The sequence below is a fragment of the Dasypus novemcinctus genome, chromosome 10, assembly GCF_030445035.2.
Source record: "Dasypus novemcinctus isolate mDasNov1 chromosome 10, mDasNov1.1.hap2, whole genome shotgun sequence".
In the NCBI taxonomy this organism is placed as follows: domain Eukaryota; kingdom Metazoa; phylum Chordata; class Mammalia; order Cingulata; family Dasypodidae; genus Dasypus; species Dasypus novemcinctus.
This window is the reverse complement of record NC_080682.1, coordinates 15,837,218-15,853,210: the sequence shown is the minus strand read 5'-3', so window position 1 is coordinate 15,853,210 and position 15,993 is coordinate 15,837,218. Positions and strand designations below refer to the sequence as shown.

The following is a 15,993-nucleotide window of genomic DNA, read 5'->3' as shown; positions in this document are numbered from 1 at the left end:
CCATATTGTAGGTGGGACCTTTTGATTAGATAATTTCAGTTAAGGGCCTTTTGATTAAATTTCTTCAGTAAGGCGTGGCCTGGGGTGGGTATTAATCCTTTTACTGGAGTTCTTTATAAATGGGATGAATTCAGACAGAGAGAGAGAAAGCCACTGAATCCAGAAGCTGAAAGATACAGGACCTGGAAGAGGAGGGAGAGACCAGAGATGCTGCCATGTGCCTTGCCATGTGACAGAGGAGTCCAGGCTCGCCTGCAGCTAGCTGGTCTTCAGGGAGAAAGCATCACCTGATAATGCCTTGATTTGGACATTTTCATGGCCTAAGAACCATAAGCTTGTAAATTACTAAATCCCCATTGTAAAAGCCAACCCATTTCTGGTATTTTGCATTTCAGCAGGCTGGCAAACTAGACGTTTTCCCCTTTATCTAAAAAATAGCATGAAGCCTAAAGAGGATAGAATCACTCTGCCCTATACTGGCTTAATTTTACTTTATGGCTCCCTATATTTCAGAACTCCCGTAACAACAATTCTTCTTCACCTTAACCTTTAAATAGTCTTAAAATGATATTAAATGATAAGTTCTGGCAGGGCATGATTTCAAAGCAGTGATTAAAAAGTTTCAGAGTTGTAAATAAATTAGGAAGCTATGAATTGAACACTTATTCTGAAGTCAAAGACCTTAGGTAGCTAACTGGTTATTTTTTCAACAAGAGTTTATAAATTTATTTAATTACACAAAGGCACAGCCTCAAGTAGAGAATAATTTAAATGAGTATGTACATGGGAATACATGTGTGTATGGCAAAAGGAAGCAATGCAAGCAATATTTAGTAACTAGATTAAGGCAAGTAAGTCTTGAGAAATATATTTTTTCAATAAAATGAGGAACCATGTGCATAAAAGCTAAAATATTAATGTATTCATTCAAATACAGAATATCCTTTTGGAAATTAGCAATTTGAGTTTGAACTTGATTATGCACTAAGGCATTTCAGTACTGAATCTAGTCAGCCTCCCCACAATCAATTTTCTTTGTAATTAGCAGATATTGCAGTCAAGTAGAAAAATGCTCTATGTGTCTTCTCTGGAAAGCAATTTTTTTTGCAATTATTGCCTCTCTAAGGAACTGAAGAGGTTTCTCATTTTGATTGATTAATTTTAATTTTAAAAAGTTATTTAGTAGTTATCTAATTAATAATAGCATTTTTTGAAGTATATTCTCTCCTTTAATCTTCATACTGTTTTCTAAGGTGGGTACTATAGTTTCAATGTTACAGATGAGGTAACTGAAGTCAGAGCTTAAATAATTTCCTTTAATGGTCCTCTCTCCCAATAGCTCTAACTTCAAAACAAGTATGTTGAAAGGATTTTTTTTTTTTAACTTCCTCGTTTTTTTCTACCTTTCCTCTCTGGGTCTCCTTCCACTGCCTTTATGGCACTTTCTTGTTATTCCTTTCTCCTTCAGTATTCCATTTGCATTGGCCATGGCTAAAATGGGGGGGAACATATCTTTTACTACTATCCCTTCAGCTGTTTCCTCATGACTCTGTGAAGGTCTCTGTCATCCAGCCCCTTCCTTCACTCCTACATGACCTGACAGAGCCTCTGATCTGGGCTCTGGTACCAGCCCTGGCTGCACAGCTCCTGTGAATTTGTGTTACATTTTCCTTAGTGCTGGGTCCTGGTCACTTCACTCTCAGTGACTCAGAGTTCACCCGGCCCCAAGCTGTCTTTGGGCAATGGTGACGAACACTATTTCTCCTTCTCATGACCAAGACCCCACCCATGCTCCAGTTCTTCCAGAATTGGAACCTCACTTCGTTCTCCAAACATTCTTCTTTTTCCCACAGCCCACCCCTTAGGTCTGAGTCTTCCTCTCAGGCCCTCCTCTATGACCTCCATAACAACTGTGACTTGAATCTTCGCTTGTCTATTTCCTTACTCCTTGTCATTTGGCTCTGATCTTTACATCACCAACAAGTGACCAAGGACACCTACTTTATTTAGTGTGATTACATAATGTTTTGTCTACACCGGGACCCCTTGGGAAGTAAAGGAGGCATTATTAAAGTTACACTGGGATAAGAGGCATGGCTGGGACTTGACCCTGCACAAAACTTCCATTTTCACATAGCTTTGCCAGGTACTGCGTGACCTTGAGAAAGCTGGTTAACATTTCTAAGCCATAGTTCCTTCTCTTATAAGACTAGATTGATAGTGCCTAGTCCTGGGTTACTGTGAGGATGATATAATACATAGAAAGCATTTAGAATAGTGGCTGGCATATAATAATCATTCAGTTAGTTTAAGTTATAATTATTATTATATCTATGACATTGGGTGAATTCATAAATCTGGCTAAGCCTGTGAGAGCTGAATGTGACAGTGAACATTTGGTACATAGCACCATTGGTGGCAAACAGAATGTACAGGGAGTGCCTGAATGACCACCATTCCTTCTGCACACCCTGCTTGTCCTGTCCAGCTCCAGCTCTTCTTACCATGCAAATAATTCTGTTCTACTTCCACTCCTCAAACCCCTTCCCACTGACCTACCCACATTTTCAGCTCAGACTTCTTGTACAAAGAGGTAAGCAACATCTGAAAGCCAGAAGCCAGTTACTCCTGATGCCAGTTGTCTAATCATTAGGTAGCCTTTAGGAAGCTTAAGCACAGGTCCTTCAGGCTGCCAACCAACTGACTCCACTAAAGTATTATTGCATAAGGCAAATGTACATTAAGTGTGTGGTAGAAGAGGCTGTCTTTTTCCGGAAGGGACATTGCAGCAATCGTCACTAGGTCTCTTAATCGGTGACAAGAGGGACTTGAGAGGAAAGAAGTCTGCCAAGATCTGAAGCTTCCAAGGTAAATCCTATAGATCCCCTCTCCTAAGAAAGCTGCCTTTCTTTTCACTGTCTGCTCAGGCTGCCTCCCACTCCTGGGCCACTAAGGATGCTTTCTCCTTGGTTGACACATAGAGATTTGTAACCCTTAGCTATGAGAATGGCTTCCCTTTAGAATTTGATTGTTACCCTGGTGCAATGGTGAAAAAGGATAGACATAATAATATAGCTATTTCTTTGGAAAAGCATGGGCATGGACACACACATATATATCCACACACACACCCCTTAGTTATATTAAATCCAAGTGGTGCATACAAATTTGGCTGTCATTTAAACTAACAAGGGGTGGTCTTGTACATACCTGAGGTGGGGGTTTGATGAGTATAAGCTCAGAGGGGCAGTAGAGGTTAATGATACACTAGAGCCAGATTACCGGGTTCTGATCCCACTCTTTCAAATGCTGTGTGGCCTTGGGCAAGTTACTTTACCTCTCTGTTCCTCAGCTTCCTCATTTGTAAAAGGGAAAGAATAATAGCAATAGGACCTAGTTCATGTGGATATTGTGAGAACAAAATTAGTTAACATGAATCAAGTACTTAGAGCAAAATCTGGCACAAAAACTGCAAATCTACTCAGATTGAAAAACAAATACAGCATTAAATCAAACAAATTTTAAAAAGCATTGTCTCTTCTACCTGAAGGCTGAAAATTCTGATGTTCACGATTATTTTAAAATGTCAATTAAAAAAATATGTGGTTGGAGTAGATTCCCTATGTTCAGAACTGTACTGGAGTTACTCTGCCTGAGAGATTCCAATCATTGCAAACATAATTTCCTTTATCATCCAAGAGGCATGGCTGCATTGAGCTGAAAAAAAGTTTATTTATTGATTAAACATATATTCACCGAGTGCTCACCACATGACAGGCACTGAGCTAGGTACTGGGGTTACAGTGATGAGCAGATGAACTACAGATAAATATCGAGGCAATTAAAGCTCAGACTGATATGTATTATGAGAAGGAAAGTAGAAGACATTCTGAGAGTACCTACAAGGGGTGTTTCATCCAGACCTGATGAGGCTGAAAAAGGCTTCCTCAATGTATTATATGTGAGCTGCAATCCAGTCTTCAAGAACAGAAATTATTCAGGTTAAGCTTGGGGGGGGAAATGTGTTTCAGGAAGAAAGGAATAATCCTGAGAAAGACTGAAGATTTTAGAGAGCTCTGCACTTCTGATGACTGAAAGAAATCAAACAAGGCTGCGCCAGCTCTGAAATAGGGAGGGGTGAGAGGAGAGGCTGGAGACAGGTAACTATCTGATCATCAAAGAGCAAGGCTCCCACACTACATACATCTTTGCTCATTAGCTACTTCATCTAAAATATATACGTATTTTTTGATAAATTTTAAACCTGGGCTTTGCAAACTCATGCTCAATGTAGATGGGAGAGAGAATTAGGGTATAAAAATAGAATTTGTTGTATGCTTTATTGATCTTCCCTCACTCTCAGATTCTGTGCACAGAATTGAGCTCTAGAGGTCAGGGTTTGTTTCTTGTCATATCACCTTGATGAATGTTTAAATAGAGCATGCACCTCCATGCTAGCATGAAAATCAGTGTTGGTAGGAAATTTTTATGAGTGGTCAAGTAGCAGTTCCCAGTGTGATAAAACTGGAACATGTTCTGACCCTCACCTCCTTTGAAGTTATTGCTTTAATGTTTTTATTTTGTTTTGTTTTTACCAAATCAACACTTGAATAAGCTTGATATATGCCCCCTTAAATAGATTATCTTAAAAGGGAATGGCATGTATTTATTGTGACAAAAAATTATAGAAAAATAGATGTGCTATATAATTTGTAACCAAAAGTAGACTTTAGGATCCTTTTTCTTAATGCAAATTCAATAGTTTTGGCAGTGTTCTGCAGGATTTAATGCAGTATTTAATCTTAGTTGATCCTATTCCATCCCCTTCGTCACTTATAAAGACAAATAAACTTTTTTTTTTGCCATTCTTTTGCCCTGGAATATACTATGTAGTAGGAAGTTATATTAACTCAAGGTTAAACTTTCTGTGTATACTTTGGTGGTATATATATTTTAGCTTTAATGATTACGGTAATTGTTTGGTGAATCTTATATGCACCACTTTAAAACCTTTTTGACACAAGGTAGAGTATGTTAAAAGTCAACATTTACCAACTGTTTAATAGGCTAAGAAATTCATACCTTCATACATTACTAGATTTGGCCCTTGCATATTTATTGGAAATTATAATTAGCCCTGTTTTACAGATGTCAAGGTTGGGATTCCCACTACTACGCCATGCAACTAGTAAGTGGCCAAATTCAAATTTGAACCTGGTTCCGTGGGTTCCATAGTACTTAAAACCTTTCCATTAGGCTATATTGCTACCCAGAAATGTATCTTCCATATAGTGCAATACAAGGTAATGACTGAAAAATGTGGTACCTTACGGTAAAATGCCTCTAGTAGAATCTGAACTCACTTATGAGCAATATGAATTTGGATAAGTTGCTTAACCTCTCTGTGCCTCTATTTTCTTATCTATAAAGTGGAAATAATAATATTATTATAATATTATAACATTACAACTACAATTATATTATAGTTTTTAGGAGGATCAAATATGCTAATACATTAAAATTATACAGTGCCTGACACATACTAGTGGTAGTTGAAAAGATTACCTATTTACTTGTACTGGAATATCACAAATGCCATCTCTTCCTCACATAAAAGATCACTGCTCAGGGAATTCAAAATCTGGTTGTTCAGGGTTTACTGGAAGAGGGAAAGGGACTGTATAATCTATCAGTGGATATGAAAATGGGAAAGGGATTCCTCTTTTGTGTTCCAAAGAGAAATACACAGCTCTCCTACAGTGGTCTGATGATGTCCATTACTGCAATGCAAAATGGAACCCAATATGGTACAAACATTATTATTCTTCCCCTCTCTACTTCATTTGTGAAGCGTCATTTTGATGAACAGAGAGAATTGAACCCTTCAACTACACTTAAAAATATTATCTGCTAGTGGTAAAGAGAAACCAACAGGCCTTCAAATTTCTTTTTCATGATAGCCAACAGCAACCTGAAATGGCTTCCCAAGAAACAGACAAAGCCTCTGCAGGTGGTGCACAAGGCAGCCAGGTGGAACCACAATTGGTGAATTCTTATGTCTACCAGCCCATTGAGAAATCACAAAATTGCCTGCAGGGGGAGCTACAAGCCCTTGGGGTAAGTCAGTCCTAATTAAAAATGGGTTTAAGAGGGGAGAAAATAAGTATTATGTGGGAAACCTGTTATGCCAATGAAAGGTAATTTCTAAGTTATTCATTGCTGAGTTGATCATGTTGTTCCTGTAAGAAAAGACTGAGTCATATTTTAGACTTGGGAAGTAGAAATGGAGAAACATCCTCTTACAGCAGAATAGTCACTAAGATCCTTTATTCTTTTTTGTGCCTTCTGGCCATCTAATGTCAGGAGATTCAGCTCTAAGAAGCTCATATTCAGTATTTTAAATAGAAGAATTGGGTTGAGAGAAAAGGTTGAATAGAGTGCTACTTAACCTCTGGCCCCAAAGCAAGCTGAGAAGATATTTTGACTCTATCTTATCAAGCAATTCTCCTTTACTCTTCTGGCACTTTCTGAGAGGAGTTTGTGAGAGGGAATGGAGGTGAGAGAGGGGTGAATGGGAAAGGTAACCTGGGAATTGGTGGGAATGTGTGGAGGGAAAACTTACTACTAGGATAAGCTCTTGACCAACTAATTTAGATTTGACTCTTTAACATTTTAAGCACTGACTTCTCCTTTCTGAGGAAAATTAAAATGGTTTCTTCTCAATGTACACTTAAATAGATGACCATTATTTTTTTGCTTATTTTATTATTTTATATTTAATTTAATTTAATTTTTGTTGTTGTTGTTCTCTTCTACAGGCCATCCAGATCTTGAATGGAGTAATGATTCTGGCCCTGGGTGGTTTTCTGGGTTCCTTACAATCCTGGTCCCACCCCGTCAGGCACCCCTATTTCTTTACCTTCTACACAGGTTATCCACTATTGGGCGGTGTGTTTGTGAGTATGCAGATTCCCATGGCCTTAGATTATTTCTTCAGTACACAGCTAGAAATGTGTTTGATTTTGAATGCTTTCTATTAAAAGACTCCTCATAGGTTATTTGATGATTGCACACAGTTGGTTTGATTTGTGGTTCTTAACATATAAAAGTTAAAAAACCCCTCTCCCTCTCTTTCTGATTAAAAACAAACAAAAACAGCAAAAATAAACACAACTCACATGGAGTACAAATTGCATCCAAAATATTTACCAGATACCCATGTGTTAAATATAAGAATTCTAAGAATTTCATTGAAAAATAAGTATTGGTGAATTGTCTTGTGCAGCAAAGACAGTCTTGACTTGGGAGAACTTTGCCTATTGATTCCTGACTGAAAATAAGGAAGTCATTTCCACTATCTGGGCCAAAATTTAATTAGTAAAAATAGGCTCTAAAGTCTAAGTGATCTTTAAAACTTATTCAGTTTTGTTATTCAATTATTACCCGCCTGGTAATTCTTTTTTTTTTTTTTTAATGACTATTTGTTAATGGCTATTTGTTAATCAGCCACTATGATTTTGTTCCTCTATTCTGGTACTAGACATTTGAAAATTTACACATGCTCAGACCTAGACTGTACATGAACACAAAGATGTTGCCATGAAATCTAAGATAGGAAAGTCAAGTTGAAAACAGTGAATGGGACACGCCATTGACAAATGAAGAAATAAGAAATTTATACCAAGTCTTGGGCTCTAATTTATTCATAGTTTAAAATTTTCAAAATAATAATGTGGTAGAAATTTCCTGACTAAAATCATACCTCATAATCTGACAAAAGACTATGTGGCGAGGAGCAGATGTAGCTCAAGCAATTGAGCGTCTACTTCCCACGCAGTACCTCCTAAGAAATAAACAAACACACAGACAATCAAAAAAACCAACTCTCACTGGGGAGCAGATATGGCTCAGTGGTTGAGTGCCTGTTTCCTATTTATGAGGTCCTGGGTTCAATCCTCAGTACCTCATAAAGAAAAATTATGTAGTTTTTTGGGTATAGGCTAAAACACATAATTTGGATTTTAATATTTCTGGAATATTCAGAGAGTTAGCACTATCATTGTGATGGAATAATTAGAATCTGACTTTTTCTAGAAGACTGGAGGTATACATTTGCTTTGCATAAGGGAACCTGACTATCTAAGCAGCAACTTTCCCTATTGCAGAAAAGAAAATAATAAATGAAGCATTTCAATTGTTTGATCACAAAGGAGTTTTCTCAGGAAAGAGTCCATTTTGTGGAAAAATAAGTCACAGTCAGGGAGCCAGAGTCGAGCTCTCTTTAGCATCCTTAAAACTAACATTCAAATCTGACAATTGGATTGTCATTGGTGCCAGCGTCACTCTGGCTCTCCATCAAATACAGAACTTGGCATCATGCACAAGGACCTCTGTGACTTGTCTTTCCCAAGACTATTACCTAATTTCCCTCTCCTTCCACTGTAACCTGCCCTGCTATATCTTCCATATGTGACTCTCCTATTTGCCCCATCTTTTTCTTATTAATCCTTTTACACTGCGACTTTGGAAAAAACATATTTGAAAAGTTGTCTTTCAGTTTCCTCTCTCAGATGATAGAGATAAGATGAGGACCTTCTCTTTGGGTCACTGTGAAACTAAATGGAAAACAAAGTATATCAAACTTTACTATTGTAAATAACTTTTGTGAGTGCCTTTTGCATAGTGGACACATATCTAAGTCCTTCATAAATCATTTTTATCCCTATATAGATATGATAGGTAATAGTATCATAGGGGTATGACCATCCTCATTTTACAGAAAAAGAAACTAAGGTAAAGAGGAGGTTTAGTAATTTGTCCAAGGGTACAGAATGAGAAAGTGATGAATCTGGGATCAGACACAGACTTTATGCTATTAATCACAAAGCTAAGGTGACTCAGGAAGTTCCTGTGAAGGACCTTTTCATGCTGGAAACAAAATTCCAAGTCTGTTCCTTCATGTTCAGCAAGAATTCAGTAATTGCATATCATGTTCAAGTCTTTGCTCTCCAACATTTTGGCATCTTTGCTCTCAATCCACAGGAATGACTTAATAAAGAGTTATGAGATTTATGATGTAAAATACAGGATAAAGTTTTGAGAAAATCATAAATGTGAAGAGAATACACTTTATCAAAATTCAAGTCTATTGAAGTAATACTCTAGTAGAGAGTCTATAAATATAGACACTTAGATTTGTAAAAACTCTTTTAGAACATCTAGCCTAAATAGATGCTTATCTGAAGCTTATATGAAAATGACATATACATGTATATGTAATATTTATATTTAATATAAACATAAGCATAAAGATAGTTATATCACATTCAAATAGGTTTAAATATATGTATAAATGATCTGTTTTTAAAGTATGTATGTTCACATAAACTTGCAAAAGACCAGACCTTAAAAAAAATGATTATAAATTTACTCAAAATGTAACTGAAAGTTTTAGTTATGTAAAAAAGATGAGCAACATCAAGTATAATTTTGTATTTTAGAATGTGAATAAAAAAATGAGGTATTGTATGACTATTGCTAAATATTTGCTAATCAAGGGTGGGACAAGAAGAAAATGGTTGAGAAAATATCCCTTTAACTGCTTTACTTCCTATTTTCAAACAGTTTATTAGTTCGGGATCCTTGTCTGTTGCAGCAGGGAGAAAATCCACAAGAAAGTTGGTAAGTAGAAGGTCTTCCTCTCTTTCCCTGACCATGATTCTGGAAATAAACTATCCATTAATAGTAGTAGAGTACACATTGGTGACTCCAAGTGAGACACTGAGTCTCATGTAAGGTATAAGGAAATTAATTTTATTTTATTAGGGCATTAAGATAGCAGGTAGAGAAAATATGGAGAACATCAGAAAACTATCTTAATTATGAATATGCAAGCCTGAGATGGTCACTCTCCATAATCGATGGATCTGAAGCCTAGACAAAGGTTTTTTGATCTTTGTGTATTATGAAGTTTGTCTAATCCTAATTATTTTGAGAAAAGGTTCTCCCAAACTAGTTCCATAAATGAAAACCAAAAATTCTATTTTTTTAATCATTTGTTAAACAACTACTAAGTCCCTACTTTGTGCCAGGTATTCTGTGCCCACTAAATGATTCAACCATTATACTCTACTTACATAGTACATTCACTCTGCCTCCTCCAAAGAGGACAATTTCACACTTATTTTATCTCAAACACCAATCTCTTTTTTCTCATCATTACTCTCTATTGATGATCTTCCTTGCTACTCTGAGAAAACTGAAGCCATCTGTATTAGTCAGGGTTCTCTAGGGAAACAGAATCAACAACAGATATGTGTCAATAGTAAGAGATTTTATCAGTCTCTCATGCAGCCGTGGTGATGCACAAGTCCAGGTTCCGCAGGCTGGCTGCAGATCCTTGATGAGTTCAGGGAGACATTGGCTGTCCAAAGACGAGCTGGAAAAATTTCACTCAATACCGGAATCATTTCCCCTTTTAAGGCAATCAACTGATTGGACAAAGGGTCACTCATTGCTGATGGCAATCTACCTGATTGATGTAATTGTAGTCAGCTATCTATGATTTACCACTGCAGTAAAGTCAATGGTGACTAAAGTCCATAAATGCCCTTATATTACAATTAGCCCAGTACATGCTTGACCAAACAGCCGGGCACAATTACCTGCCCAAGCTGATACATTAGCCTAACCATCACACCATCAGAAGAGAATTTTCAGACCTCCACTATAACATCTTCTCAATGACTAGATCTGTACCAATATATTTTTCTTTCTAGCTGCTTACAGTAGATGACCTCTGTAATTCCCTTTAAAGCCAATCTCTCTATTTGTATACTAGAATCCACTCCCTATTTCCCACAGCACTCCTATTTGTTTCTCTCTACTAGATCATTTTAATCAGCATGTAAGCATTCAGTTACTGTTCTCACCTTAAAGAAGGTATCTTTTAACCTTGACCTTATTTTCCCCTGCTAGCTCCAGGCACACTTCATTTTTCCTTTTGCAGAAATACTTCTTAAAAAGAGTTGTTCACATTTACTCAGATTCTTCTCTTTCCATTGTTTCTATGAATCTACTCAGATCAAGCTTTATTTTCCTCTCTGCCAGACTGCTGTAACTGCTCTCTAAGATTGCTGATGGATTCTGCAATACTAACATGGTGGTCAATTCTTGATCCTTATCTAACCTGTCCTAGAAGCAGCACTGAGCTCAGTTAATCACTCACTTCTTCCAAACATTCTTCACTTGGCTTCCAGGCCACTTCAGTTAATTGCGTTTCATCATGTATTTCTAGTTTCTCCTTCTCAGTCTCCTTTCCTAATGACTCTTCTCCCTGATCTTTTAATGCTGGTGTGTCCAAGAGTTCAGTTCTTTGCCTCCTGCTATGCTCAAGCTATACTTCAGTGATGTCATGCATTCTCATGGCTTCAAATAACCTTGATATGCCCACAACTCTGAAAAGAATATTTCCAGCCTAGCTCTGTACACTAAGAATCAGACTGGCATATCGAATTGCTTCTGCTTGGATGTGTAAAGATCTAAAACAAATTAATCCTTCCAGATTAAAACCAAACAAAACAAAGAAAAAACTTACAACTATAATCCTGCATCCAATTTGTCACCAAATCCTATTGCCTCTACCTTCAAGGATATCTGAATTTGACCTTTTCTCATCTCCACTGAAAACCGACAACCCCCTCATCCAGTCTACCATCATCTTTTCTAATCGAGTGCTTTGATTTCATCCTGGCCCTCTCAAGAAAGGTTTGAATGGAGACATAAGAGTGATCCCTCTAAAACATAAATCTAATTATGTTAACCCCTTGTTAAAAATCCCCTGGTGCTTCAGCATTTTCCTCAGAGTAAGAACCAAAGGACTTTTCATGACCCAGAGGACACACATGATTTGGATCTTTGTCAACTCTGCCTTTATCTCCTGATATTGCCCACTTTGGCCTCTTCCCTCCAGACACCTTGGCTCCCAGGCTTTTCCTAAAATATACCTGGGACACTCTGGCTTTGAGACTTTGAGCTGAGTGTTTCTTAGACCACAGGGAATTTTCCTTAGATGTTTACATGGCTACCCCCTCAATTCTTTTTTGTTTCTTCCAAAATGTCATGCCTGTTAAATACCACAAACTTCTATTCCTCTCCAGGTTTCCAGATCTTCTTTGCTTCACTCTATTATCCCATAGAACTTAATAATTTTTAAAAATACTATATGTATTTAACTTATTATTGTTTTTACTGTGTCTTTGCCTTTGCTGCTAGAAAGTAAGCTCCATGAGGGTGGGTTCTTGGTTTGTTCATCAATGTTTGCCCAGCATCTAGAATGTTGATAGGTCTGTAAACAACATTCAATTGTTATTTGTTTAAATGAATTGTAGCAGAGGGAATGAAGTATTTGCTACATACAGTAATTGAAAATTCTTACTTTTTTTTAGATGCAAAACAGTTTTGGGATGAACATTGCCAGTGCTATAATTGCACTAGTTGGGATTATTTTTACCATAATAAATTTAGTAATTAATAACATGTCACTCAAGCATTGTTCCTCACAATCACCAGACTTATGCATTTACATGGGCTCCTCATCAATGGTAAGTTTCAAAATATCATGTTTAACTGTAAAATATGTCAATAAATCCAAAACATACAGAAAAAATGATAGATATTAATAACATGCTGTCTTGATTTGACTCTTGGCTTTGCCATTTATTAGCTATGTGACCTTGGGCAAATTAGGAACTTCTGTGTTTCAATTTTCTCATCTTTGAAATAAGAATAACAATGTACCCATCTCACAGGGTTGGTGTAAGATTAAATAAATTATTGTTTTTTAAGCAATCAAAACAGTGCTTAGCACTTCATGTTAAATTATTATTACTATAGTAACTGGGGAGATTAAACTTTATTTTTCCTTTTCTTACATCTCATTGCTTAATAAAACTAACTTGGGAGCTTTACAACTTTCTCTGTGGTCTGGAAATTTCAAGTAATAGCTTACTGAAGTTTGAGTGATTTCACATTTGAATTTATGGTGTTTTTAAAATGCACCTCTTTAAGTATGCTCCCCCACTTTACTTTTTTGTTTATTTGTGTTTAGTTTTTTACCTCTTTTGAGTAGAATACCTCTTTTGGGATAGAGTCAGAAATTAATATTTCCCTTCAAAGTTGCCTGGTTCACCCACAATTACTGACTTGTGACTAATCCTTCTGTTCGCTAACTCTTCTCATAGATGATAGTTTCCTCATTTTCTGTATTATATTCTTAGCTATCTAAGTTTACTTTTATCTGGGTTTAATTTTTCTATGGAGTTTGTGGTATTTTCCCTCCAGAAAAATTTTGTATTTGCTTCTGGGTGCCCCAATGATAATAGAAGGATCACTAGTCCAGCAATAATTTTTTTTGCCTGTTTAATTTTTTGGCCTGAGGATTTTAGAGTGCAAACGTCTAAATATCTATGAAGTACTAAAAACAAAGTGGTGGAGTAGTACTTTTTTTTTCTTCCCATTTCCTTGGTCTGCCCACTCATCTGCTTAGTTTACTGCTCTTCAAATTGGGGGATATTCGTGATGGTCCTAGAGTTTTGGCTCTTCAACTCCTTCCTTCAATAGCTACTTCACATGGGTTGATAAAGAAATACCATGGTTTTTTTTTCTCTCTGTAGGGAAAATCTTTCCATGTTGTTAGTCTAGGATTGTGTCCCTTCTAGAGTGTTGTAGTGTGTTTGTGTCGTACACTTATGTTTTTATTCACTTCATCAGGTTTTATGGGAGGGAGATATTGTTGCCTGGCTTTCTGCTTATATGTATTTTTTCCCTGATCCGCTGGTTTTGATATGATGTCTTATATCCCCAAGGGCCTTGTGTCTCTAATGCTGATCCTCACCCTGCTGGAATTGTGCGTAAGCCTCTCTATCTCAGTCCTGTTGTGCAAAGCAAACTGCTGCAATTTAAGAGAGGTGAGTTAATTAAAATAACAAATAATTCATACGGCCTGCAAACTTCATTCTGGGTTTGGCTTGTTTCCTGACTCATGGAAGTGGAAGGAAACTTTTATGTGGTAATGAGTTGTGAAGTTCCTGGAGTTAGAGATTGTATGACTGCTAGAGTTGGAATGAAGACTGGAAAAGAATTCCCACATGATAATGTAAGAGGAAATAGTGCCCTTAATATTTTGAGCATAAATTTTGGATACAGAAATAATTACGTTTCATTATTTTCTCATAAATGTTCTAGCTGTGTGACCCAGGAAAATCACAAATTCTTTCTAGATTTTAGGGATCGCACCTGAAAATGAGGGTAATAATCATATACGACTCTCTTCTGATGTTTTTTGTGTGCTTGTGTGTGTATAATGCTTGTATGTGTATATGTTGTTTAGCACATTAATCAGTCGGTTCATATTATTAGTAAGGATAATGAGGATAACAGGAAGAAAAGGGAGGAGAGGGTCTCTGCTTGGAAATTTATTTTGTTGTACTTTCTAGGAAATTTCCTCGCCTCCCAATTCTGTGGAACAGGGAATGCCTCCTGGTGAAAGTAATTCTGAGAGGAAGGAAGGATATTCAACCTCATATTTCCAGTGAATGCGGGCTTCGTCCAGGAACTCAGGAGAATAAATGCCCATGAAACACAATCCCTATATTGTGGCACCAGTCACGGGAAACCTGCGCATTTGACTCCATCCTCTAACTACAAATCCTATCAGTGTGCTCTTTTGGGTTTGGATGACAATTATGTTTTTTTAGGCATTCTTGCTTTTTGTAACCTATGTCACCACTATTCGAAATTTGTTCCCTAAATTGGTTCTCTTTCTTCTTACCCACCTATTGAGGGTTGAGGGAAGGCAGGTAATATAATCCCCATTTCAAGTATTCTCTTTAAGGTGCAATGCTGAGCCACACAGTGGGAAAAAAATGATTCAGATAATTTTGTTCTTTCATTATAGGAAAACGTTTTTGACTTTAGCTAACATCGGCACTGAAAAAACTGAAATAAAAACCATCATCCTCGTAGAGATAAAATATCACTATATTTGAGGTGAAAGGGTTGTACCTCAGTTTTTATTTCAATCCCAGCTGCTCTATGCATACTCTAAAGCATACATAGGGATTTAGGTGGGGACTTAGTGAGAAAGATTAACACTTATTTTTCAAGGGACAATGAGAAACTATAAAGCAGAAGAGTTAAGAATGCAGGCTTTGGAATCCAGCTGAGCTTGTTCAAATTCTAATGTGGTTATTTATCACCATGGTGAAGGTGGACGTGTTACTTAATCTCTCTGACCTATTTTTTCCTCCTCTGTAGCAAGGTATAATAATAGCAACGACTTCATCAGTTGTTATGAGCATAAAATGAAAATAAAGTCAATGTGAAATAGCATCATAAATTATCATGATGCTGGTAGTCTTGTGCTGTTATTAAAGCGGAGGTGGGGTCATGGTCAGATGCACTGAAAGATATGGCAGAATCTCACACTTCCACTTATACCTTCCAATGACTTCAGTGGTCATCTTTTCAAGGTAATAATTTGCTGCTAAAACACCTGATATATCTCAGTTCCTAATTTACAAATCTCCTGCTAAAGTACTTAGATTTCTGATATACAGATTAATTTCCCCCATCTTCAGCCGCAATAATCCTTGCTTAGCACATGTGCAAAAATTCCTGTCCCCTCTCATTCAGAATATGTTTTGAGCACCACTTATCACCAGATGCATTCTCTAACAATATTAGTTCCATCATATGTTTATTTATTTCAAAATTCATTGAATAGTCATTCAAAGAGGGACTCCTAAAGCCTGTACTGTGCAGGAAGCTCGGCGTGCACTGGAGAATGCTGCTGGGTCTCTGCCCTCAGTTGCTCCAAGTGAGCAATATAGACCTCGAGAAACAGAATAAAAACATGGTGTAATAAAACACTGCAGTAGGAGGAGTATAGAAAATTTGGGAAGGGCACACAGTTAAAGTTTTTAATCCGAGTTT

The 15,993-nt window shown here is 37.0% G+C and overlaps 1 protein-coding gene across 1 annotated transcript; it reads left to right on the top strand.

Moving 5' to 3' along the window:
- The first annotated feature begins 2,777 nt into the window (after positions 1 to 2,777).
- LOC101418326 (membrane-spanning 4-domains subfamily A member 3) lies at positions 2,778 to 15,426 on the top strand. The gene is made up of 7 exons (XM_023584505.2): positions 2,778 to 2,868; positions 5,961 to 6,117; positions 6,819 to 6,956; positions 9,625 to 9,681; positions 12,447 to 12,602; positions 13,866 to 13,967; positions 14,496 to 15,426. Exons 2-7 carry the CDS (start codon positions 5,977 to 5,979, stop codon positions 14,592 to 14,594), a joined length of 693 nt encoding a protein of 230 aa, XP_023440273.1. The 5' UTR covers positions 2,778 to 2,868; positions 5,961 to 5,976; the 3' UTR covers positions 14,595 to 15,426.
- Positions 15,427 to 15,993: the final 567 nt, after the last annotated feature.